Below are 27,589 nucleotides of genomic sequence, written 5' to 3' on the forward strand. Positions count from 1 at the left end.
AGCACAAAAACTTTTAGCATAACGACTCAGGCAACAGAAAGTAGAAAGGGCTCTCGCAAAATTTAGGAAGTGTATAACAAGGGAGGTTGGCTTAATGGTTAAGGTGTTTACCTTACAGACACAAGGTGCAGGGTTTGATTCTCATTTGGGGTAATTGGCTATACTTAAAAATGGCCCACAAGGGCAGTTAGTCTAGTATGAACCTATGAGAAAAACTACAAGGAAGGTAACAAGAAATCCTGTAGAGGTATTAGAAATAGTTCAGAAATTCTATGAAAGTCTATAAAGCAGCGAAATATGGTAATCAAGAAAAGATACAAATAGAAATGTTTATGGAAGAATTAAATATACCAATGTTAGAGGTAAATGAAGCTCAATTATTAACCATTAGGATATTAGGAGATGAGATAAAAATTGTGATGTATAACCAATCTACAGGAAAGTCCCCAGGAACAGGTGGTATTCCTTTGGAAGTTTGGAAGCTAGGAGGGAAAAACTGATAAAGATCTGGAAGGTTTTGTTTAACAGTATTTTAAGAGGAGAAGTACCAACATGCTGGAAAAAGGCAGTGGTAGCTGTAATACCTAAAGAGGGTAAAGATCCATCAGACCCAACTTCATACAGGCCCATTTCAATACGAAACCATGATTATAAAGTGTTCTTGTGTAGAATGGCTAAAAGAATAACAAAAGTAATGCCAAAATCGATAGATATTGGTTAGTGTAGTTTGGGGGGGGGGGGGAATATTTCGCAACATTAACAGAACGCTGAAGATCCAGAGGGAAACAGAATGCAGAAAATACCATTGTTGTTGGTGGGTCTTAATGAAGAGAAAGCATTTGACAGCGTAAGCTGAGACTTTATGAGCAAGGCAATGGAAGCATTTGCATTTCCTGAAAAAATTATAAGGTTGATTATGAGGCTGTGTGAGGAATCGGAGGTGAAAATTAAAGTGGGCGGGGTCCTCTCATAATTTCTGCTTGAGCAGAGGAACCAGGCAGGGGTGTTCTCTTTCCCCTTTCTTATTTGCATTTTATTTAGAACCACTGGCAAAGAAAATAAGGGACTCGGAAATTCATGGATATAATTGGTATGGTAATCAAGAAAAGCTGGCTGTATTTGCAGATGATATTATTTTGTACCTGACAAAACCAGGCATTACACTGTTGTTGAACATTTTAAGACAGTTTCAGATCTTTTTAGGATACAAAATTAATGAAGCTAAAACAAAGGCAATAGTGGTAAATTATGTACCCATACACGAATTGGTTCAGCAGTATCCATATTTATGCAGACATGATAAAATGAAGTATTTAGGAGAATTGATTAAAAATGATTCTGGTGTGGCAGCTAAGGATATGTGGGAAGAGCCTCAACAAAGGATAATACAAAAACTGAGAAAATAGAAGCTTTGTTATATGGATATGGATAGCAAAATACAAGCAGTCAAAATGTTTTTAGTTCTTTTAGTCTTATACACAAGTCAAGCATATTTTTATCAACCAGAGAAGTTGCGGATAGCAATTAGTAAAGAGCTGAAAGACTTTATCTGGGAGGAGAAGACTGCAACAGTCAAGTGGGATAAGATGATTCTTCCAGTAGACAGGGTGGATTGGGATTACCCAATCTGAAGGGGTATTTCAGCACTACACAGTTAAGGTTCCTATACATAGCACAAACAGAAAACTATAATTCAAAGTGGAAAGGGATGATGTTGAAACATGGGGGAAGCTCAAATAACGGGGAGAGACTGGGATTTTGGATGCAGACTTTTAAGGATAGTAACAATAATCATTCAGACCATTATATCCATAAAGTAGCAGAAAGTATTCTAGGAACTATACCAACATGGGAATGGAGAAGGAGATTTTGCCAATAGGGATGACTGCAATTAGGTATATAGACAACAGGCAAGAGGGTCTGGAATTTATTGTAGGAAACTGGTAAAGGAACAAAGGTATTGGGAGGAAATAGAGGAGAAAGAAAGGTAATAGAACGAGAAGAGGCCAAGAATTTATTTGGAGTGCAAGTTAGAGACTGCCTTCCCTGTCAATGATTGATATCAGAGTATAGGCAAAGAGAAAGAAGTAGGGAGGTCTTAAACAAAAGACCAGCACTGGTAGAGTTTTTAGTAGAACCTAGAACAGAAACTGCCATTAAAAAGGAATAATTAGTAGAGCATATAAAATATTGTATGATAGCTATAACAATCAATCAGAGGAGGTTAGAAAGGATTGGGAAGAGAGACTGAATAAGCAATTCAGAAAGAAACAGTGGGAGGATATATGTATGTCTCCCAAATATGCAACAAAGTCTAGAAGAGTTAAGATTTTTCCTGGGAAATGTTTACATAGATATTTTTATACCCTAAGTAGACTCCAGAGAATTTTTACTCAGGTAGACAGCAAATGTTGGAGGTGTGATGGGGAAGAAAGACATACTTAGGAACATCTTTTATGGGAGTGCAGTGGGTTGGTGGGCTTTAAGTATTCCCTGCAGGATGCACTGTTGGAGATGCTGGGTGGGCAGATTGATGTGACGAGGGAGATGATTTTTTTGAGCTATGATACAGAATTGTAATTGCCTTGACATGGTAAGGCCTTGCTGTGCCTAATTATGGTGGCTGCCAAAAAGTAATTACTGGAAAATGGAAATCAAAATCTAAACCAACTATGTGAGAAGTAGTGAATATAATAACAGAGATAAAACAACTGGAACGTAGATGTTTAGAAAAGGGTAGGAGCAAACTGCATAGCAAAAATAATGGGAATTGTAGGAACAATACATGCAGGGTAGGAATGAGGTTTAAAAGAAGGCAGGACTTAAATGAGCTACATAATGTATGAAAAAGATTGGGTAGATTAGAAGTGATGTATAATGTTTGCCACTGGGAGTGTGTCAGTATGGTTTGTCATGTAAAATGCTGCAACATTGTGATGGTGTGGTTTGTTTTCATGTATATAAATGTATGATTGCTTGTGTCGTAAGTGATGGTTTAATAAAGATGTTTCTTGTTTAAAAAAAGGGCAAACATTGAGTAATTTATGTAATGTTGCTTAAGCTGGATGATATATGGCAGTACATGTGAAGTATAGTGTTTGTTAATATTAATTTGTTGGTATAGTTTGATTGCTTTTGTACAAATGCAAAATTGCCTATGTCACAGGTGATAATTCAATAAAGGTGTGTTAAAAAAAGGACTTGTTACTGTTTACTTTGAAACAAATCAGTCTCCCAGTGTTATATCCAGAACCCTTGGACCAGGGGGAAAGGATTTTATACTCTGAACATGCATAGGCGGCTGAGGTACCACCTTGACAGAAACAAGTCCTTTAGAAAACTAAATCAGCTGCTTATTTCGTGTAATGGGGCAAAGAAAGGACAACACATGTCAAAACAGTCTATTTTGAGTTGGATGCCCTCATCTTTTGCTTTATGTCATTCCCGCCATGACAGATCTATTCCAAGAAATATTAAGACACATTCTACAAGAGCCTTAGCTTCTACTATTACATATTGGAAAATGATGGACTCTAGGAATATTTAGAGGCAACAACATACTGCTGTGTACATACTTTGCAAAGAATTACAAACTGGATTCCTTTTCCAGGTCCAGGAATGGCTTTGCTAGAACCATTCTCCAGGGGCTTCCAGACCCTTATCCTTCCTCCTCCTGGATTTAATTTTAATCAGCTTTGGTAATCAACCCAACGGCTACTGCAACAGTGAGAATGATGAACATAGTAATGTTGTGTAAGTTGCACTTACTGTTACAGTAGATTTTCAAATTCCTCTCTGCTGAAGCAGTGCACCCACCCCCATCCCCCTATTTCTGTATATAGTTAGATTTTGGGATATAAAGTTATTTGTTACTTGTCATATCTTTCAGAGTTTCAGAATGAGTAAGCTCTCTCAATAAGGGCAAGAAGTTTTGAAGTTATCTACACTCCGATTGCTGATTTCTTTGCAAGGGGCTAGCCAATCAACAGTCAGAGTGTAGGTGTGGGTGGAAGACAGAGCTTTGTGAAGCTGACTAACTATTATATTTTGGGCAGGATACATCCCATATAGCCAAAAGCTATTGAAGCAGTGTGGAATTCGAGCATCTACTATTATGGGGAGTTCAACTTACTCAACTGTATTTTATAATGCAGATTAACAGAAATAGGTCTACATAGATCAGTTATGACCTATGGAGCTGAGCTTTTTTTTGTTTCATACTCTAGATATTTGTGTATACATTTTAAATCTTATGTTGTCAATGTTCATTCAGTCTTTAACTAATGAGTTTGGATCCCATCCCTCGGATCTGACTCTGCCATTGCAAGAGCTCACAGCAACTTTGAACTCTTTAGTTTCTCCCTTACCCATAATGCACAAACCCATTTACCTCAGATCTCGTTTGATGCTTGTCAGTGAAAGATGTGGTGATTGAATCGAATCCTCTTGAGTTAAGTGTGATTTTTCAGTCAAAAGTTTTGTACTTTCTCCCTTTAAACTTTAAAGTAATTAAAGCTGCTCTCCCTTATCCATCACCTATTAGATAATTTTCTTTCACGTTTTGTATGTTTTAGTACTCTAAAGACTATCGTTAGTATTTCTATCCACTCTTCTACACTACGTGCAGTCAGTAGTTACCATTGTTGGTATTTCCTGTTTTCTTTCCTCCTTTTTTCTGGAGGTGACTGGATATCCAGCAACCCTTCATCTGAATAATTTGTATTCTTGGAGGTGTTCGGCACAGGCCCATCTACTTCCTGGGTGACTCCACCTGCTGACGAGCTCCTTGAGTTGATCTCTTGGTGAGCATGGAATGATCCGGACACTATTGAGCCAATTCCTCGGAGAACTGACAAAATTATGACAGCACTAGATGACAAACAGTTTTGGGCTAAAGGGGTACCTGTTGATGCCATGGTCATGGCGGTGGCCTCTAAAAAGGAACTTGCTGACAAGAGTTCCACCATCCATCCCCCCAACCAGGAGTCTGAAATGACAGATAGGTTTGGGAAGCATGTCTATGCTTCAGCGACCTTTGCCTCAAGGTCACTGAATTATCTTGCATATTTCACTAGGTTACAGAGAGATTAAGGAACTTTCAGACACCGTCTCAGGTTGCATTTCTGAAGAAGTACAAGCCTCTGTCACTTCTCAGTTGGCTACCACTACAGTCGATATCCAGTTCCTCTGTGAGGCTTATTTCTCATGTAGCAGAAGGAACCTCAAGGGCAGCGGGTACAAGCGTTTCCATAAATAGACATGCCTGGATTTGCATGTGTGATTTTGTGGAATCCTTGAAGTCTTAGTTCATCAGTGCTCCTTCTGACGGCACTTCTTTGTTTGGCCCAAAAGTAAAAGAAACTTTATCCAGGTGTGGAAGGATGAAAAGACCCTGTCTGCCATGGGCATACGCTTTTCCACCCTTCAAAGATCCTTTTCTAGGAACCATCAAGGTGGAGGAAAGATGCAGTTCAAGAAATCCCAAGGGCCTTTCCAGGATACATGTGGAGGAGTTTCCCCCAGGGGCAGAGGGGGGGGATTCCAATGGTAGACATCGCCCACATGGTAGAGGTGGTCCACAAAACCAAGCATCCAGAGATTCACTCTTTGGCAGACCCTTCCAGGGCTTCTGAAAGGAGGCCCGATTGTCCCCCTTTGGAGGCAGTCGGGAGTTATTTTTCCTTGCACTAGAGAGCCTGGCTAGAGGTAACAACAGGTACTTGGGTGCAGAAGATCATTTCCAGAGGTTATATTATACCCATTTTTCCTTCCTCCTCCCCATTCAAAGAAAATCTCCGATGTTCTACCCAGTCAGAGGGAACAAGTGGCAATTCAGATACAAAAGCTGCTAGAAAAAAGAGTCATCCAAGATGTTCCCCCAGACCAGATAGAATCCAGTACTTTCTCAAGATTCATTTTAGTGCCAAAGAAAACAGGGGACTGCAGACCAATTCTGGATCTCAGCAACTTAAACAAGTCTGTTAAAAAAAAAAACAAGTTCTGGATGGTCACATTTCAGTCCACTTCTGATTTTGGAAAAAGATGACTGGATGTGCTTGATAGACCTTGAGGATGCATACTATCACATAAAAATGAACATATGCTCCAGAAGGTTCTTATGCTTCCTGCTGTGAGCCAGTCATTACCAGTTCAGAGTTCTGCCATTTGGTCTCACCACAGCCCCAAGAGTGTTTACCAAGTGTATGGCAGTAGCAGCTCACTTGAGACTGCAAAGATTCCGGGTGTCTCCACATCTAGAAGACTGGCTCATTTCTTCCCTTATCAGGCATCAGCTCTTAATGGCAAAAGAAAAGGTTATTCAGGCATGCTCTTCTGGGTATAACCATAAACTACGAAAAATCTCATTTACAACCAACTCAAAACATAGAGTTTATAGGAGCAATTCTCAATACAAAGTTGGCCATAGTCTCGCTTCCCTTATCAAGAATTCAGATAATAAAATTAGAAGTAAAAAATGATAATTTGCAGTACCAAGACTGCAGTACCCTTGGTTCTTCTGTTTTTGGGATCAGTGGCTGTAACGATAACACTAGTACCATTGGCCTGATTTTATATGAGAATTCTTCACTGGATGCTTGCCTCACAATGGTCAATATTTCGTCATCCCATGTCCACTCCACTATGAATCACCAACATATGCAAAAGAGATCTCAAGTGGTGGATTCAGTCAGACCAATTTCTATAAGGCCTTTTGTTCATTCCCCCTCAGCCCAAGACCATAGTGGCCATGGATGCTTCCCAGCTGGGAGGGAGGCATTATCTGGAAAAGACAGTCCAAGGCACATGGTCCCCTGAGGTGGCCAATTTGCATATCAGCGTTCTAGAGATGAGAGCAGTGCTTTTAGAGTTGCAGACCTTTCAAGATACTCCCTCTTAGGGACATTTGCAGTACAAACAGACAATATGTCAGTAGTTTGGTACATCAACAAACATGGAGGGACCAGATCCTACCCCTTGTGTCGTGAAGCTCTCATAATGTGGCACTGGGCAATTTCAACCAACCGCTTTCTTATAGCAACGGTATATAGTGAAGTTCAATGTGATAGCAGACAAACTGAGCAGGTGCATTCTTTTTACCCCAAGAATGGACCCTCAACAAAAACATGAAGGCAATGATTTTCTGTTAGTGGGGCCAGCCTTGCTGCAGTCTTTTCACTTGTCCCCTAAACAACAAATGCAGCAGCTATTTTGCACTAATCCTCCCTCAGGGTGAATCATCGAGGGATGCTGTACTTCACGATTGGCCCCCCCAGTCTACTTTATGCTTATCCACCAATTCCATTGATTCCCAAATTCCTACAGAAAGCTCCTATGTTGAAGAGGAAAGTCATCGTCATTGTACCTTACTGGCCACGACAGATTTGGTTCCCCTTACTTTGGCCTCAATTGCTTTGCCAACCATGGATTCTAGATCCGATTCCAGACCTCCTGTCTCATCCGACAGGCATGATACATCCAGATATAACAAACCTCAAGCTGACGAGGAAACTATATTCTGGCAAGAGGAAAAGATTTGTCTACTGGGCTATTCAGAATCATATTGACCATTTTTCTGCCCCAGTGCATAATGTTTAATTCTTAACCTTTCTTTTTAGTGAAGAAACTAGTGCATCTACAGTTAAGGTTCAGCTAGCAGCAATTTCTAATTTTCATATCAGATTTGATGGATCATCACTTGCTTCTCATAAGTTTTGCAAGGCTTTTCTAAGAGGCATACTGTTATTGAGACCTCCCTTTAAAGATCCTACCCCTCCTTGAGATCTGAATCTGTTACTGCAAGCACTAATACATCCCCCTTTTGAATATGCAGATAAGTGTGATTTTAGATATCTGTCTTGGAAAACCTTATTCATAGTTGTCATTACTTTAGCCGGACTAATTTCTGAAATTCAGGCCTTATCCTCAAAACTGCAATATCTGATCTTTCATAAGGATAGAGTTACACTAAGAACCAATGCATCCTTTCTTCCTGAGGTGCTGTCTGCATTTAACATCAACCAGTCAATTAATTTACTAGTGTGTTTTTCTGAATATACAAAATGTTCACAGGCAATTGTGTTTTCATTTACATGGAACAAAAAACAAAAATAAATAAATCTGAACTACTGATCTATTATTTGTTTCTTATGCAGATGTAAAGTTGGGTAATCCAGTAACCAAGGTAACTTTAGCCAGGTGGCTTACTAACTACATCTTATTTATCTACAAGAAATTGGGTGTCACCCTACCAAGTCGAATACAAGCTCACTTCACCAGATCCATGGCAATTTCCTTACTTTTTCAAGCTAGAGAGTCCCTGGATGACATATGTGCGGCAGCAACTTGGGCTTCACCCCATACCTTCATTACTCATTACAAATTGGACTTGGTCTCCAGAGGTAGCGCATCGTTTGGCTCAATGGTGTTCAAAAATATCCTTCCTTGAGTCCACCCTGGAGCTAAGGTAGCTGGAGACTCTGTCCCATTAGTTGAGGATTGAATGAAAATTGACATCAGATAAAGAAGTTATGTACTCACCGTAGTATTCCATCTGTATTTCAATTTTCATTTTTCCTCAGCTCCCCTCCCATCAACCCCCATCCTTTTGCAATTTCTAGAAGAGCGAGTGGTTAGACAATTACTGTACACATAATTGAACCAGATGTGGTCTCTGCTTTGATTTATATATATATATATATATATATATATATATATATATATATATATATATATATATATGGGAGCCCTTCATTTGTTCAAACTTTCAAATGTTCGAAACTCATATGGCCGACACCATATGAGCGAACGTTTGAAAGGCCGACAAATGATAGCCGATATCCCGCTACAGTGCAGGACTGGGAGATTCCCCTTTCCTGCACTGTAGTGCGATCTCAAAGTGAGAATATTTAAGGAGCAGGGGGCGTGGGGTGCAGGGGGGCTTATGCCCTTGCATAACACAGTTTTAATGTGTTTACAGGTAGGTAAATGGTGCTATTTCAGGATGTCGGTCTTTCGGAATGTCGATCATATGGTGTATGAAAGTCGGCATTCTGAACGGTTGACATTCTGAAGTAGCCCTATATATATATGTATATATATATATATATATATATATATATATATATATATATATATATATATATATATATATATATATATATATACACACACACATATATATATATATATATATATATATATATATATATATATATATATGGGTCTCCTGTGTATTTGTTCGCATAGGGTCGCACTGCAGTGGGGTAGGGGTTATATTTTATTTTCAACCAAATGTGATTCGACCAAATGAGCTTTCAGTGAAATGAGCTTTCAGTTAATGTGCTGCCTGAAATAATTTTCGGCCAAATGTGAATCGACCAAATAAATGGGACCCATGTATATATATATATATATATATATATATATATATATATATATATATACACACACACACACACACACACACACACACACACACACACTTATATTTCTTTTTTCTATTACAAGATCTGAGGTAAATGGGGTTTGTGGATTATGAGTAAGGGGGAAGCTTGAGAGTTCAAAGATGCCACAAATTAGTCGGATCTGAGGGATCAGATCCAACCCCATTAGCTGAGGAAGAATGAAAATCGACAACACAGATGGAATGTTATGGTTAGTACATAAATTCTTTTTTTAGCATTTTGAAAAGCATTTTATCCTTGAAAATTTAAATACCATTATTTCTGAGACTTATGTTATTACTTTGAACATTGCAGACTTAAGCATGACTGAATAATTTTGTACAGTACTTGCAGAGAAATTATATGCTTCTGAAGTATTTATATTACTGGATTTAGTGGGGATAGACTGAGTTGGAAAAGGGGGATTAATGAGGCAAAGTAGAAAAGTGGATAATTAAAGATATCAGAAATTAGTCAGATGATTGGCAGACCAGGTCTCATAGATTTGATTGAGTTACTCAGGTGCAGTAACAAGTTATTTAACAGTTTCTGTAACTCATGCAGGTGCTTTTGAAAGCTGTGTGTACATATATTTGGTAGTAATTATTTATATATCTGTTAATTGAGTACAGTATCAGTTTCACCTGCCACTTCTAGGAGATCTGTTTTCTGTGTTCCCACTTTTGAAAGCTGTGTGTACATGTATTGGGTAGTAATTATTTATATATCTGTTAATTGACTACAGTATCAGTTTCACCTGCCACGTCTAGGAAATCTGTTTTCTGTATTCCCACTTGGACCAGGATGGCAGGTAGACATGCTCTTGGCACTTTTCAACTCCCTGTTCCCTCCCCCACTGGCTTCAGGTGTCAAATTATGACAAGAACAAACACAACAGTATGTGCTGGTGTGACATTTCTGAAGTACCTTAGATAAGAATAGTTATTCCTTCAAATTAGGTTCTTGAAAACCACTTTAAAAATGTCTTGCAATATAGACTTAAGAAAAACCTTATTATAAAGCCGTATTTCAGGAACAGCATAAAGATAAGAACTTCTGAAGAACCAAAGCTAATGAACAGTATTATAGAGTTATATGACATATGGTGTGGAAGCTGTAAGAATTTTTTGATTATTGATTATTATTTATTTATTACCTCCGTACCATCATGCACCAACTTCAAAACTTTATTAAAAGCGCACCTAAAAACATGCTGGCTATGCCATTGCAACTCCCACTCTAATATCATCCACCCCATCCAACTACTACCTTTCTTTCCACTCCACTAACTACCTTGATTATAGCAAGCTCAGATGCTCATAAGCCTAGTACTTATTATACAGCAGGAACTTCTCATTGTTACATTTGTTAATGCCTGTTATGTACTTCACAGATAAAGATTCTAGTTGTCTACTGATGTACTATGTTCTTCATCTGTAAGTATGTTGTAAGTAATTTTTATGTTAAATTGTTAATCACTATGTAATCCAATGTAACTACTGTCTGTTTATTTTACTGTGGAGCTTTTCTCCCCGGGCCTCCGCTGAAAATGGACCCACGTCCAGTCGGACACTCCCGGGCAACAAATTTAAATAAATAAATAAATAAAAATAAATTTGAATGTAATTCTGAAATAGTTAGGCAGTGTGTCTTATTTCAAACTACAATGTTCAGAACTTGTTATTTTATTTTGAAACTAGATGTGATTTTAGTTAAGACATTGTATTTGAAGCATACAAATAAAATGTGTCCTTTGTTGTACAGATGCAAGGAGCGGCTATTGCTTTACCAGTTTAATTAATAATCGTTGCACAAATCAACTACCACAAGCATTAACCAAGATGCAGTGCTGTTGTGAAAATGGACGGTGTTGGTCAGCTGGAACCGTTTCAGAAATGTGTCCATTAAGAGGAACTGGTAAAATTCTTTTGAATTATTCAATTACTTATGTTTGTCTTAATTTTCTTAAAGTGTTGCATTATGTTGTATGTGTTTCAATTTTATTTTTAAAAAAGATGTTTTCTTTTCTTTTCACCTTTGGCTTTCTAGCCACTTGCAACAGTCCTATTCATTGCTGAACTGACTGAATAACCTGGAGTGCTTTTTTTCTGACTGAATTACCACCAGGGCTATTTTTAATTTGGTCTTCCCTGATTGGTACATGCCCCTGGTTACAAATTAAAACTGTGTTAGCTTATTTTTGAATGAACCATAGATGTCTGAGGTCTGTGGTGGGAGCTATCAGTCTGTTGGGCACCAATTTTTAGGTATTTATTCCTTTAACTCCCCCGTTAGAAAATGTATACAGTAGGATATTGCCACTGCATGTAGGTTTCCCAGCTCAACAAAGCTTGCCACCCACTCATTATAACTGGCTAATGTAAGAGCAAGACCTCTGTCATCTGCTGGTTGTCAGTAGCTTGTAAGGAATATTCCTACACCCTTATCATTGTTGTTATGCAAGCACAGAAAGTCTTTACCACTAAGTGTGGTGATTATGTAAGTTAGCATGTATTTTACTGAGACTGAGGATAGTGCACAAAACCATGTTTTATTTTGAAGCACAATATTATAGATAAAAAATGGTGGAGATGGTACTTCCAAGATGGATGCACACTGATCAAGAGCGTAGTTTCAGTTCTCCTAGTGTGAAAGCAGAAACTGAGTAATAACAGTCAGTGAAATTCTACTTTTTGGGTATACTACCTATATGCTAGCAAAGAAGAAATTTATAGAACCAGTCAACCCGAAAAACTGAAGAGAAAACATTGGCTGGGAAGAATTCTGCAGCGGTTCTACAAAAAGCAGTTCAAGTTTCAACTATGGCACAAGAGATAGATTTCAGTAAATTAGAAGAAAAATAAATCAAATGTACTCAGAGGTGATGAAAATAAGTGAAACATTAAAATAAATAAATAAAACAGTGATAGACTATATCAACTCAAATAACAAAAAGATGGGAAAATGGAAGAAGCTTTAAGTACCTATTCAGATGAGCTGATAAAACTGCAAAAATCAGAAGTTGAAATGAAATGACTGGCTGAGTACTAGGCTTCTCAAGAAGAGCTGTTTCAAAAATGGTAGAGTTAGATAGAGAAAACCCAAGTATTCTACTGTACCAGAGAAATTGCAAGGAGGAGACTAAATTAATTTTATGAAAGCACAAATAGGCAATTGGACTGGTATTGAACAGCAGGATTTATTAATTGAAAGGGGACATTAAGTGTTTGCTCAAAACCTGGTCATGAGAAAGCAGCCAAGACCTATATTAGTAAATATGCAGTCATACCAGCAGAAAATGTTGATCCTGACAAAACTGTGGCTAAAGGGAAAAGTAATAAAAATCTGAGATAGCAGAGCATTTGTAGAAAATGTTTGTTCACTGTATACCAGGCAGAAAAGAAGTAAATTTATCGCAGCAGTCAGAAAATGTCAAGAGTGAGGTGTGAGATTCAACCTGCTTTATTTAGCTGACGTTCTATCTTCGGAATATTTTTAGATGCAGAACGGGCTGAGGAGGAAATTAAAAAAAAGTGTATTCATTTAAAAGTAAGCCAGCAAACAGAAGGGGCTCTGCTTCTCATTCTTCTGACAGTAAAGCTCATAGAGAAATTCTGCTCGTGAAACCTTTTCCAGTGCTCCAAAGGAAAATGCTTGTGAGAGAGAAAAAAACACGAGTTGACTAGCAGTATCAGGAGTAGCTTGGACTTAAACCAGAGTCTGGTATGGGGAGATGGAAATGAAGAGGCTGAAGACCAGTAACACTGAAATTACTGAATAAATGGGAGACTGTAAAACATCAGTCACATTTGTGAAATATGAATTTGCAAGAAAAAGTATCTGAGAAAGACTGCACTTTTGTTAACTTTCTTTAACTTGTGGGTAGGCTGTAAAGCATATACCCCACTTTATGTCTTTAATGTTTAGAAGGACACTAAAACAAAGCAAAATAACTGAGTAAAATAATTTTTGTTCTTTTTAGTAGCTGTGTAAAATACTTCACAGTAGAAACTGCATGTTATATAGAAAATCAGTTTTGTGTAGTGTATATCAGGGGTATTTTAAATGTGGGGGGAGTGCCTGCTTTAGGTATTAAAGATATTAAAGTATATAAGTACTTTTTTAGTTGCAAGAAATATAGGCTTTACAGTATAACAAGGGAAGAAAGGCTGGATGGAAGCAAGATCAAGTTAATGTGCTATTATCTTCGCCTGCTGGAGTGGGATATATAAGTACATTGACTATGCTATATGTAGAATTAAGATAATTTCTCTTATTTTTTTACAAGGGTGGATATCTGGATTGATGCCAGTTGCTAGGGCTATAAGCAAGTGTTTTTGTATGCAGGTGAGCTTAAAAAATAAGGCAAAGTGGTGAAAGCCACGAAAAATGCTACGGTTCTAGCATTTGCAAAAACATTAGATTGCTTTGTTTCCATTATCAAATGTTTTTAGACAGAGAGTCAAAAAGTCTGCAGCTGAGGGCAGTTGTATAGTCTGTTCAAAGAGAAATTTACAAAGATTCTCTCATGCATTTGCAGAGATGTTAGCTTTTTTTTTTCTCATTGCTGACTACTTTTAAGTGGAGATGAGCTATCTGCAGGTGCAGGCAATTAATCTTGAGAGTTGTGAGCATTCTTTGGTTTTGATCTTGTGAGGGAAATGCAAAATTTAAAGGGACAATAGAAAGCAGTTTAGTGAAAAATAAAGCCTGGAATTATGAGAATTGAATAAGAGATAGCAGTCCCTGTAGCAAGCTGAATACTTTAATGCATTTAATAGAACAGTGTACAGTTTCATTTTATTTAAAGAATAGCCTGTGCTTTTGTTTCATAGGGTCAAAAGTTAATGTTTTCTGAAAATATGCAGATGTTTTTCATATTTTGGAAGGGGATAGAGATAGGAAAAGACCAGACACCAGTCAGTGTAAGTGGAAAGACAGGTTGTAACAAGCTGCTTAGCATGTGTAACCTTTATTTTAGGTCATGTGCCTGTGTTTATGTTCTAAGTTTTCAGGGGGATAGGAGTGTTCTGAAAATGCATTTAGTTTTTTGCTTGGGGGTTTTCATCAAAAGAACAAGTCTTGAAGAATGTGACATAGATTCAAATGGAGGTGAGAAGAAACAACTGGATAAAATATTATCCTTCCAAACATTTATTTTTTTGTCTTTGTCTTTGTTGACCAGAAAAGTCTGACTGGGCAGACCCCATTTTCAGTGGAGGCCCAAGGAGAAAATCTCCATCATAGTGCATTTATATTAACAAGTGAATTTCAAAGAGTTAGCAGAAATAAAACAACAGTTACATTTCTTATGAAAGAAACAAACATGTATATGACATATATATATATATATATATATATATATATATATATATATATATATATATATATATATATAAAAGTATTTATATCAACAATTGAAAGTCTATACAGTTCTTGTGTCTCTAAAATCTTGCAGAAAGTAAATATATTGATACGGCAGAAGGGAAAACATTGTTGTAAAGGAGGTTAGTGTTCTTACATTTCAATAAACTATGTAATGAAGTAAGTTATAAAATTATGTAGCAGAGGAGGGGAGATAATGGTAGTGTGTAGGAGGATAGTGAAAATAGTATATGACAGAGAGAGAAGGGTATAGGATTGATTCTGTTTAGGCTGCCTGTTCCAAATTGTTGTATCTAGATTTGTAACAGGTATACAGGGGATGCATGAGACGGGTAGACTGGTGGATGGGGTAGTTAGAAAAAGAGCAAGATGAGAAGTGTTTTTTAAGAGGGGTGGAAAAGGGATATATTGATTCAGGCACAGGCAGGACAGTTGTTAGTGTGGGCAAAAAGGTAGTGATAAGCAGTAAGAAATGTGTGCTTTTACTAGAAGTCTCAACCTAGTGATGAATATGTGCACAATCAGGACTGGGTAAGGTATTGTTTGAGATGGATTTTATAGCTTGGGAGTTTATTAGTCATTTTTACTTGTGTGGGGATGGAGTTCCAGAGTTTGGAGATGTAACAACATTTGTTGGTTGGAAGGCAAGCATTACAACTGTTGCTGCACCCTGGCATGATATATGCAACCTGGCATTATGCAAAACAGAACTCATAAAATAATTACATGGAGGAGGACCATTTTACCTACTTATTAATGATCACGTCTTGGCCATTGAAATGGACATGTTTAACATCTTCACAATCTCCTTATTTAGATTTCATTAGAATTATCTTTGTAAAGCACATCTTATGTCAGGGGTGCTGCCTGTCAAAGCTTCTCTCATCTGATTGAAAATCATACTAAATCAGATAAAACAGCACAAGATCACGGAAAATAGTTTAACACAAAATTAAGTAAAGTTTTGACACACAGTTTTTCATCAATACAAATTCAGCATAGCAATTACATCATTTAAATTACAAATACAATCCAGTCAGAAGTGAAATATAGTAAAAAATCAAATAATTCTAATGCTTACATAAAATACAGAAAAGAAAATCTGTAGCTGCTCACCTAATGCTACAAACTCGAAGGTCTGTGACGGTAGCCATCAGTCTAGTCCCATTAGCACATTTTCACATGAGAATTTTGCAGTGGCTATTAATGATGCAGTGGTCCATTCTAGATCTCCCAATGACTTATCAAATTCGACTCACCAACATATGCAGAAAAGATCTCTGGTGGTGGGTTTAGTCCAATCAAGTAATCCAAGACTGTCCAAAAATTCCCCCTCACTCCAAGGCCACAGTGACTACAGACACTTCCTGGATATGGGAGGCCACTTTCTGGAAAAGGCAGTTCAAGGCATCTGGTCTCCCATCAAGGTCAATCTGCATATAAATGTACTAGAGATGAGAGTGGTGCTTTTAGTGTTGCAGCCTTTTAGGATGCTCTCCCTCTGGGGACAATAGCGATCCAATCAGATGATATGTTGGTGGCTTGGTACATCAGCAAGCAAGGAAGAACCAGATCATACCCCCTTTGTTGAGAAGCACTCAGGGTTTGGCAATGGATGATCTCATCCAACCACTTTCTGAAAGCAACACACATCCATGGAAAGTCCAACTTGATAGCAGATAAATTGAGCAGGTCTATTTTGATGCCTTGTATGTGGTCCCTCAGTTAGACCGTGGCAGAGATGATTTTCTGAAAATGGGGCCAGCCTTGCTGCAGTCCTTTTGCCTCTCCCATCAACAACAAATGCAGCAGCTACTTTGCCCTAATCCCCACACTGGGGGAATCCCAGAAGGATGTGCTTCTTCATTATTGGACCCCCGGGCCTCCTTTACACCTTTCCCCTAATCCCCTTCATCCCCAAATGTCTACAGAAAACCAGCAGGTTAATGAAAACAGTAATTGTGATTACCTCTTTTGGCTGGGACAGATCTGGTTTCCCTTCCTCTGGCCTCATCTTCTAAAAACCTTGGATTCTGGACCCAGCTCCAGATCTTCTGTCACACCCGACAGGAGTAATTCATCCAAACCTGAAAAACCTCAAGCTGACAGCTTGGCTCTTTCAATTCCAGTAATAGTCAGGCATCCACAACTCTCTTCACCACTACGTCAGATTTTATTATCTTCTCATAAAATTTCCACTCGCAAGTTGAATAAAAGTAAGTGGAAAAGGTTTGCTATTTGGACTAAATCTCATGACATGGATCCCCTTCACTGCCCCTATCCACTCAATCCTAGATTTCTTAGCCCAGTTGTTCAATGAAGGAGTGTCTGCCTCTACTATCAGAGTCCATCTGGTAGCCATATCTAATTTCCACCTTGGGGAAGATGGCTTTTCCTTAATTTCACACAAGCTCTGTAAAGCCTTTTTGAAAAGAACAATCTTATTAAAGCCCCATTACAAAAATCCTTCCCCTCCATGGGATTTAAATTTTGGCCTGACACATATCATACAATCCCATTCAAACCAGCGACAAGTTGTGACTTAAAATCTTTATCTTGGAAAACGGTTTTCTTGGTAGCTATCACATTGGCCAGAAGAATATCAGAATTACAGGCCTTATCTTCCCAACCTCCTTATTTGCTTTTTTTTCCATAAAGACAGAGTCTCTTTAAGGAGCAATCCTTCCTTTTTACCAAATATAGTTTCTGAGAATAATATTAATCAAACTATTGATTTACCAGTGTTCTTTCCAAATTTCCAGAACAGGGGTGAATATTTACTCCATTTGTTAGATGTTCACAAACAGTTGCGTTTTTACCTCTACAGAGGAAAGGGTGTCAATTATTTGTTTCCTATTCAGAAAGAAGAAAAGGCCTACAAACAGCTAGGATAACCTTAGCAAAATGTATCAGAGACTGTATATCTGTCATCTATAAGGCACAGGATAAACATTTGCCAATACCTGTAAATGCGCAGTCAACCAGAGCTATGGCTGTTTCTTCTTTTTTCTAGAACTTCTATAGATGGTATTTGTGCTGTAGCTCCTTAGGTTAATCCTCACACCTTTGTTACTCCTTACAAGTTGGATTTGGTCTCCATGGGTAGAGCTTCCTTTGGTTCGATGGTTCTGAGGAATGTCCTTCCATGAGTCACCCTAGAGAAAGCTAGCTAGGGACTCTGTATCCTTCCATGAGCCACCCTAGAGAAAGGTAGCTAGGGACTCTGTCCCATCAGAGAGGATAAAGTGAAAATTGACAACATCAGATAAAGACGTTATGTACTCACCATAACGTTCCATCTTTTTCCTCAAAACCCACCCTCCAGACCCCATCCGGGTCTCCTGGAAGGACGTGATGTTTTAAAATTTGAGTAAATTGTTTCTTTGATGGCTCTAGAAATAGCTTCATGATTGTATGTATGTTTATGCTGGTGTATACTATGTATATATCCTAATAGTTAATTTTTCTTAGTAAATAAGGACTGAGGTAATGGGGGAAGGTGCATTGTGGGTAAGTAGAGGGGCCCAAGATCTTTGTTGGTTGCCACAAGCTTTTGCAAAAGCCAAGTCATATCCAAGAGCTCATATCCAAACCCATCAGTGAGGAAAAGTGAAAGTAGACAACATAGATGGAACATTATGGTGAGTACATTTATTTTATTTCATCCTAGTGGTCCAGACTTGTTTTCACCATTAGCCTATTCTGCCTCAAAAAATGACTTTGATCCTCCAGGAAAAAATATTCTGATAACAGCTGGCTACAGCAGGTAGAATCTCACTTCTGCCTCTTAACATTCCCTGATTACAGGAATAAATTTGTTTCTCTTCTGTCTAGTGTACAGTGAGTAATCATTTTCCACACTCTTCTGTCTCCAACCTTTAATCCTTTGCTCTTTTGCCACACTTTTGTCAGGATCAACTCTTTCTGCTTGTAGGTTTGCATCTTTACTAATAAAAACATTGACTGCTTTCTCATGATCATATTTAGAGCATACACATGGTGTACCCTTTCAGTTAACAGTTTCTGCTGTGGAATACCAGTCCAGTTGCTTATTTGTGCCGTCATAAAACTAATGCAGTCTGTTTCTTCTAGTTTCTGTGGTACAGCAAAAGATCTCAGATTTTCCGTATGTGCTCTGTCCTCTAATTCTAACGTTTTTTCCAACATCACTTCTTGAACTGTCTCATACTCAGCCAGCCTTTTCTTCATTTCAACCTTAGATTTTTGGCATTTTATCAGCTCATCTCACTATCTGTTTAAAGCTTCTTCCAGCCTGTTGTTATTTAAATGGCAATACCTCTTCATTGTTTTGGTCATTTTAATCAGCTCTGAGCAAATTTGACTTATTTTTTTTCCTCTAGATTACTGGAAGTCATATCTTGCACCAAATCTGGATCTTGAACTGCTTTTTCTGAACAGCTGCAGGATTCTTCCCAGTCAGTGTTTTCAAGTTTTCTAGTTCATTATCTTTCAAACTCTCTTAGTTTCTTCTTTGCCTTCCATCCAGGCAGTGTACTTAGTAGCTAGTAATTGAATTGTACTCAGATTGACAATATTACTAACCTTTGTTTCTCAGTTTCTGTTTTCACACTGGGAAAGCTGAAGCTGATCATTCTGCATCCATCTTGGAAGTCCAAGAGCTCACAGTCTTGACCCTGTGTGCTAGTTGTGTGTGAGTGCACTGCCATCAGGGATTCTGATCAAAATAAGTGAAGAAACATTAGCAGAGCTATTTACAAGGATATTTGGCATCTTCCCTGGACATGTAAAGAATGCACAGTTGCTAACATAATGCTAATGCACAAAGCTGGCTGAATGAAGGAAATCAACAATTAAAGGCAGATCACTTTAACCCTGGTTTCATTAACATATCTGAAAAGCTGTTCAGGAGCAGGCAGTGTGGTTTTTTGGTGGTTAATGGCCAACAGTATCAAAAGAAAGGGTCTGTATCACTTTATTGAATTGCTGTTCAGCGAATATCAATTTATGGAACCTCTGTTTATCAAAAGACTTTTCATGGAATGGCGAAATATTTTGCAGGGTAAGGAAGCAGTTGGCCAACACCACAGCGTTGCCCTTTTCCCCACCATAGTGCAATCTCAGACTTGGTATGTATAGTTGGGGGGACAGAGGAGGGGTGCAGCCCCCCACTTGGGTCAGTTTAATTTTGTGCGGTTTCTGTTCCGGTATGCCTTTGGCGAAGTGCTTCCTTACCCAGGGAAAGATTTCATTGTTCACTGAAATGTCGTTCGATAAACAGAGGTTTGATGGACGGTGCCCTGTCCTTGGTAACTCACTGACTTTCACAATCATTGTTTAATGATAGATTAGATAGATTACAGTTTCATACTTCTTATGAAGTAAAACAAAACCCTGCTACACTAACCATTTACTGTAGTAGGTTAAGAGTGTTGCTGCCTGTGTCATTAGTGCAGGATTTGAAACTTCCACCCCTTTTTCTTTACATTTTTTTTATTTAGGTAATAGCTGACGAGCAACCCAGGTGTCTAGTGGTAGCACAAAGAGCCAACACTGTCGGGGGGAGTGTGTAAGGTACAGGATTTGAATCTTTTTAAGTGCCTTTAAGGCCTATATATAAAGATAGTGAGATCCTGATGTCTGATGTTCTCATTGATCCACGCCTTTCATGCTGCAAAACGTTTGATTATTTCTGAAGTGCCTTTAAGGCACAATCTTCTTATTCTCCTCCTTTCAGCTGCTCCCATTAGGGGTCGCCACAGTGGAACAATGGACTGCAGAATGAGTGGCAGTAGGGTTTTACAGTGTTGAGTTGCCAACTTGGCACCTAACCTTCCTCAGAAGGCACACAGATGCACACACTCACACCTTGGGCCAATTTATAATGTCTAATCTACCTACAGCTTGCCTTGGGAATGTGTGAGGAAACCGGAGCAGCCGGAGGAAACCCATGCAAACACAGGAAGTACATGCAGACTCCCCACAGAAGGCACCCCAGCTGAGAATCGAACTGGAGAACCTCTTGCTGTGAGGCTACAATGCTAACCGCTGCACCCCTGTGCCACCCACCTTGAAGGCACAATATAAAGAGTTATCCATGGTGTCTAGTATTTGCATTATCCCATGGTTTTCATGCTGCAAAATGTTTTCTTTTATTTTTTTCAGTGTCCTTAAGGCAGTGTGTAAAGAGTTATCCCTGACATTTAATACCTTCTCATTGTTGCAGGATTTGCCCATTAGTCTAGGGGTAGGACAGCCCACAACACACACACACACATACACACTCTCTCTCACACACACACACACACACACACACACACACACACACACACACACACACACACACACACACACACACACAAACACACACACACACACACACACACACACACACACAGACTCTATTTAACTGGTGTGCTTTTTTGGCTTGCTTGCTGTACTCTGCCTGAATATTGCTGATCTCTGTCTGCATTTTATTTTTCCAACCCACTCGTCACCCACCCATCCAACTATTGTTGTGTTCTTCAACTTGGTGAATTTTGAGTTGCCCACCCCTACTGTAAATCTGATTTTGGACACTCCACCCAGTCCCATCTCATCAGCTCTTTATACTGAGTATGAAGAGATGAGTTGGGAAGGTCCACCTCCTTAGTTTATTAACCTTGAATTATCTGCTGATGTTCTTCATGTTTCACTGTTGCAGTCATCACTTGTGGGGGGGTTATCCCTGCTGTGGCAGCCCTCGGCCGGCCCGAATACCAGAATCGATTGCTGTCACCTGTAGTCTGACGTCAGGTCATCAGTTCTATAAAGCAAGGCAGCCGACGTCATTACCCCAGTCTTTCTTGCTGTGGAGCCCGTAGCAGAAGCAGTTCGCACAAGTGCCTGTTGGTCGCTACCAGAAGTTGAATTTCAAAAGAAAACGTCTAAAGCTACGTACCCCGTTGGGGGCCCTTTTTTCTTGCTCTAACCGATGTCCGAAAAAGTTAACAATTGTCTCACTGTGGAAAGCAGATCCCACACTGAGACTTTCATTCTTACTGTATCACTTGTTTAGGCCCAGACCATGACATCCCTCGTTGGCAGTTCTGTGCCCTCTTTAATGCGAGAACCATTCACCGCTGAGCTCTTTTTGTAGACAATTATTTCCATGTTCAGTCTTTGATTTCTGATATGGTGTCCGTCAGCCAACAATCTGTCGACATTCTGAAAAAACGAGGAGATAAAGCTAGAGATAGGCCACACAAGGCTAAGCCTTCCGACGATGCTACCACTAAGTAAGTCATCATTTCTCTGGAATTCAGTGAGGCGCTTTTGCAGCCCCTGATGCCCGACTCGCTTTCTACACAGGCCTCTGCTGATACCCTTTCGGAGTCCGGTATGCCACAGAAATCCACTTCGTCTTCCGAGCCTTTGGCTGTCTCTGACTTGGTTGGGTCCAGAGCCGCAATGAAGGCACTGGCTTCTGAGGAGGCCTTTCACACTAACGATTCTAGATAAAAACCGACGTCTTTGCATCCGACTACAGCTTCGCAGAGACCGACGGATTCTCTCAGGCCTTGAAGCCAGGCCACTCCCAGGAAATATGCTTCTAGCCACCATCTTGCTACCCCCAAGCTCAAATGCTTAAAATGTCGGAGGATCTCATCTCCCTTATCTGAGGTACTCAGGCCTCCACTCCAAAAAGGAAAAGGCATCCTTCTCCAGAAATTATGACAGACCAAGAGTATGAGGAATCTGATTATTCTGCTTTTGAGGATGAACAACATCCTTTAACTGTTTATGAGGATTCAGATGCAGAGGAATCCATCCTTTCTGCCTCCCCTCCAGAGGACCTCCCCTTTGGGGAAACCCTTCACTCCCTCAGGGAACATTTTCAATGGGAATCTCAAGACTTCCCACAGTCAAAGAAACTACTTAGAGAGTTTCTGGACCTGCCCCCAGCACAGACCCCTGGCCATCCCACCTATTTTGGAAGTGGTGGATGATGTTTTCCATGAATCCAGCTTAGCCCCTGATGCCCTGCCTCCTGCTCCAACTAAACCTGACAGGTACTACAGAGTACCAGATTCTCACAAATATCTGTACAGGAATCTTGCTGCAGACCCAGAGGTCATTACACAAAGACCCAAAGGAGCTAAGACTATTTCTGCCAAGAATCCTCTTCCTTCTGACAAAGACTCCAGAGCTCTGGACAGATGGGGTAAGAAAGTATACACCTCTGCAACCTTAGTTATCAAAGCACTTAATTGTCAGTTCTATATGTTAAAATATCAACAACACACTTTGGAACAATTAAAACAGAAGATTGCTACCTCTCCTATTGGTGCCAAGTCAAAAGAGCTGGCAGAATTACTACACTCTGCTTGTCAAGTGGCCAAACACTCATTACAATGTGGATATGATGCCCTAGAAGCCTCTAGCAGGGCAGCAGTGACAGGATCTGTTATTAGAAGACATGCATGGCTGAAGGAACAACCTCTGCCTGATCATGTCAAGTCTAAACTTATTGATGCACCCCTAGATAAGGAATGCCTGTTTGAGGAAAAAGCAGAAGAGGTGCTTAAAAAGATGGAAAACAAAGAAAAATGTATGCAAACATTAAAAGATTTATTTCAAGTTCAACCTCCCAGAGTCAGCAGAAACTTTCCCTCTAAGCACTGAGCCTTCCCTGTACCTAGCAGACAGGGCCAAGGTAAGCCCCGCAGGGACAGGCCACCCAGGCCCCTATCCCAGGGCCAGCAAAGAAGCAAACAATGAACCACTTCCGTCTCTAAGACAGGGAGTTCTAAGCCAAGCTACTATGGCAAGCACTCACAATGACTCTCCCTTCCCCCTCTGTTCTCCTTTCACTCATCAAAAACAAGGACGAAGCATCACCCTCTTCAAGGACAATTGGGTCTCTATAACCAAGGACCAATGGGTCTTAAAAAATAATTTCTCAGGGATACAGATTCTCCTTTGGCGAACTCCCTATTCCAAGAGGGTACCTCAAACCAGTAGGCAGAGGAATTGCAACAGGTCCAAACTCTAATATCCCAGGGGGAAGTAGAACCTGTCCCTCTAGATCAAACAGGAAAAGGTTTTTACTCCAGACTATTCCTTGTTCCCAGAAAAGAGGGCACTTGGTGCCCCATCCTGGATCTGTCCAAACTGAACGCTTCTTTGTTGGTCCCCAGATTCAAAATGCTAACCTTGCAGCAGCTCCTGCCTGTGCTCACACACAATGCCTGGCTTGTGACACTAGACCTAAAAGATGCCTACCTCCACATTCCCATCAGGAAATCATGCAAAAAATTTGTCTGCTTCAGAGCAGGCTATCAACACTTTCAGTTCTCTCCACTGCCTTTGGCTTATCTACTGCTCCCAGAGTATTCACCAAATGCTTGGCCTCAGCTATAGCATTCTGCAGACAGAGAAATATACAGATTTACCCTTACCTGGACAACTGCCTCATTCAGGCAAACTGCAAAGAAAAGTTGCTCCAGGACCTTCTCTTTGTCAAATCACTCCTAACTTCCCTAGGATTCACTATCAACAAGAAAAAATCAAAACAAAACCCCACCAGGAAAATTGTTTTCCTGGAAGCTGTGCTAGACACACAACTCTAATGGCCATCCTGTCCCCAGAAAAGCAGAGCTTCCTGCCTCTCTACTTCACCCAGCTGGCTTCCAGAAGTCACCTCACTGCAAGGAAGTTCCTGCAAGCCCTGGGATACATGACATCTTGCATCCTTCTCATCTCTCTCACCAGGCTTCACATGAGAAAACTTCAGTGGTACTTAAAGAACCTTTGGTGTCAGCACTCTCAGTCTCTAGAGACCACTCTCCCTCTAATCCCTTTTATAAGGGCCGAATTTCTCTGTTGGGCAGAGGACTGTGCCATGAACAAGGCTCTTCCCTTCATCCTCCGCTCTTCCGGCCAGACCATCACCACCGACACCTCACGCTCACTTAGCATGCAGGTGTACCCAAGGCCTTTAGAATGCCAGGCAACTTCACTTGCACATCAGCCAGAAAGAAATGATGGCAGTGCAAAAGGCTCTGACTTCCTTCCAACCCCATCTCAGGCCAGAGGTCCTCCTTATTAAAACAGACAACACCACAGTAATGTGGTGCATCAACAAGCAGGGGGGCACCCAATCTTACTCCCTATGCAGGTTAGACATGAGTCTCTGGCTTACAGCCACTTCCATGGGGCTAAACCTAATTGCTGAATACTATACGTGGATCAACAACACACTGGCGGACCACGTAAGCAGAAACTTACGGGACCCCCACAAATGGCAGCTCCACAGAGAATTCTTTCTGCAAATCACCCAGGAGTGGGTGACCTCAGAAGTGGACCTCTTTGCCTTACACCTCAGCCAATAGCTGCACAAGTTCTGTATCAGGGAGTATCACCTCCTAGCACGGAAGGTGGATGCCTTGACCTTCCCTTGGAGCTCCCTCTTTGTGTAGGCATACCTTCCTCTGCCCCTTATTCCCAAGGTTCTGATCAAAATAAGAGAGGGGAGACCAAAGGCCATCCATGTTGCTCCAGATTGGCCCAGACACATTAGTACCCCTTATTATGCAGTCTGACCTTACAGCTCCCAAAGCTGCTTCCTCTGATGTCAGATCTCTTGACCCAGGAGAGTGGGAAGGTACTGCACCCAGATCTTCAGACTCTCAAACTTTCAGCATGGCTTATACACTAAAAACTAACAAGGAGTCCCTGTTAAGTAAACAGGTCCTGGACATCATCACAGAGGCCAGAAGGCCCAGCACAAGAAAATCATATGCAGGAAAATGGAAAAGATTCTGCTGTTGGAAACAATCAAAACGGGGCAGTACTTCCCAGCCTTCCATCCCTCTCATCCTGGATTACCTAGCTCAATAGTGGCCTCTCTTTCTCCTCTATTAAAATCCATGCCTTAGTCATCTTTGCCCATTATGATTCAGATCCAGCCCTCTTCTCTCATCCTTTGATTAAGCAATTCCACAGAGGAGCTTCTAATATCAGGCCTCCCAGAAGGCCTCTGACACCACCCCGGGACCTGAATTATGTGTTAGAGAAACTAACCTTACCTCCTTTCGAACCTGCCACTTCAACAGCATTGAAATACCTCTCTTGGAAGACTGCCTTCCTACTACCAATTACCTCAGCCAGAAGGGTCTCAGAACTTCAGGCTCTCATGGCTGTCGAGCCCTTTATAATTTTCCATGCAGACAGAGTCTCCCTGAGGACTAACCCCTCCTTTATGCGCAAGGTGGTATCTGATGTGACCCTTAACCAGGCCATATACCTTCCCACCTTCTTTCCCAACCCTCAAAAGAAGGGGGAAAGAATTTTACACTCATTTGACATGCACAGACAACTCAGGTACTATCTGGACCGTACAAAACCATTCAGAAAAACAGACCAGCTGCTTGTAAGCTTTGCCCCAGGGAAGAGAAAAAGCCCATCTCCAAGCAAACCATTTCCAAATAGATTTCACACTGTATCCATTTTTGCTTTAGACTACATGAGAAACCCATCCCTTAGTTTATCCATACCCACTCCACTAGGGCAACCTCCACTTCCACTACCTTCCTCAGAGAAGTACCTACCAGGGACATCTTGGAAGCAGCCACCTGGACCTCAGTCCATAACTTTAAAAAGCATTTCCATCTACCTCTCTTTTCTAAGTCTAGGGCAGGCCTCCTGACCTATACCTAGGACTCAACCTAGCCTTGCACCCTTTTCCTCAGCTTTGGGAATCCTTCCACAGGTGATGACTGCAACAGTGAAACACGAAGAACATAGTACAGTTGTGTACACTTACCATAAATGTAGATGTTTGAGTGTATTCACTGTTGCAGTCTTGGTTTCCCTCCCTCCATCCCTCATTTAACATCTTCTCCTAGGGGGGCACAAGCCTCCCAAGGTGGCTTTTAGCCACCAGGACCACTTCTCTCTTTTCCTTTGTATTTCTGACGGGTTAGGGGAAGAAAATCTGATGTAATGACGTCGGCTGCCTTGCTTTATAGCACTGACGACCTGATGCCAGACTACAGGTGCACAAAAGCATTGACTCTGGTATTTGGGCCAGCCGAGGGCTACCACAGCAGGTTTAACCCCCCACAGATGATGACTGCAACTTCTACATTTATGGTAATTGTGCACAACTGTACTTTTCTTCTCTTCTCACTAAACTAAAAAAATGCACTTTATTCAGCTGCTCGTACTGTATTTGTGTTTCTTCCTACTTTACTACTTTATTTTGCTTTTGCTACTTGTTCTTAAAAGGGTTATGTTGCATTTATTCTGCTGCATTTATTACTGCTTGTTAGTAGGCTGATTAAATTGTAACTGCTATTGTAAGCCTCTTAGTTTTGTTTTAAGCACTTGTTTTACATTAAGAAGTTTTGTAGTCTATACTCTTGTGACAGGAGAGGTAGCTTATATCCTTCTAAGTTGGGAATTGCTGGTTGAAGGCTTATTGTGTCTGTTATTCTAAAAGTATCTTAGTTATGGTTTAAGCACTTGGGCTCCGGGCCAGTTATTTTACATTAAGAAGGTTTGTGGTCTACACTTCTGTGGGAGGAGAGTGTAGCCTCTGCTCTTCTGAGCTGGGAAGTGCTAATTGAAGGCTTATTGTGCCTGTTGTTCTAAGTGTATTTGTTCCGGGTTAAGCACTTAGGTTCCAAACCAGTTATTTTACATTAGGAAGATTTGTTTTCTAAACTCTTGTGGCAAGAGAGGATAGACTACATCCTCCTAAGCTGGGAATTGCTGGTTGGTGGCTTATTGTACCTGTT

General features: G+C 40.2%; 1 protein-coding gene across 3 annotated transcripts in view; it reads left to right on the forward strand.

Annotated features, from left to right (window-relative positions):
- The window catches only part of FBN1 (fibrillin 1), a 4,097,759-nt gene that overhangs the window by 938,576 nt on the left and 3,131,594 nt on the right, over positions 1-27,589 (forward strand). For all 3 annotated transcript variants that reach the window (XM_044077620.1, XM_044077621.1, XM_044077622.1), the window contains exon 10: positions 11,208-11,360. In XM_044077620.1, the coding sequence (XP_043933555.1) occupies positions 11,208-11,360 (153 nt within the window). The remainder of the gene's footprint in view (positions 1-11,207; positions 11,361-27,589) is intronic.

The sequence above is a fragment of the Protopterus annectens genome, chromosome 7.part0, assembly GCF_019279795.1.
Source record: "Protopterus annectens isolate FY-2018-M chromosome 7.part0, PAN1.0, whole genome shotgun sequence".
In the NCBI taxonomy this organism is placed as follows: Eukaryota; Metazoa; Chordata; order Ceratodontiformes; family Protopteridae; genus Protopterus; species Protopterus annectens.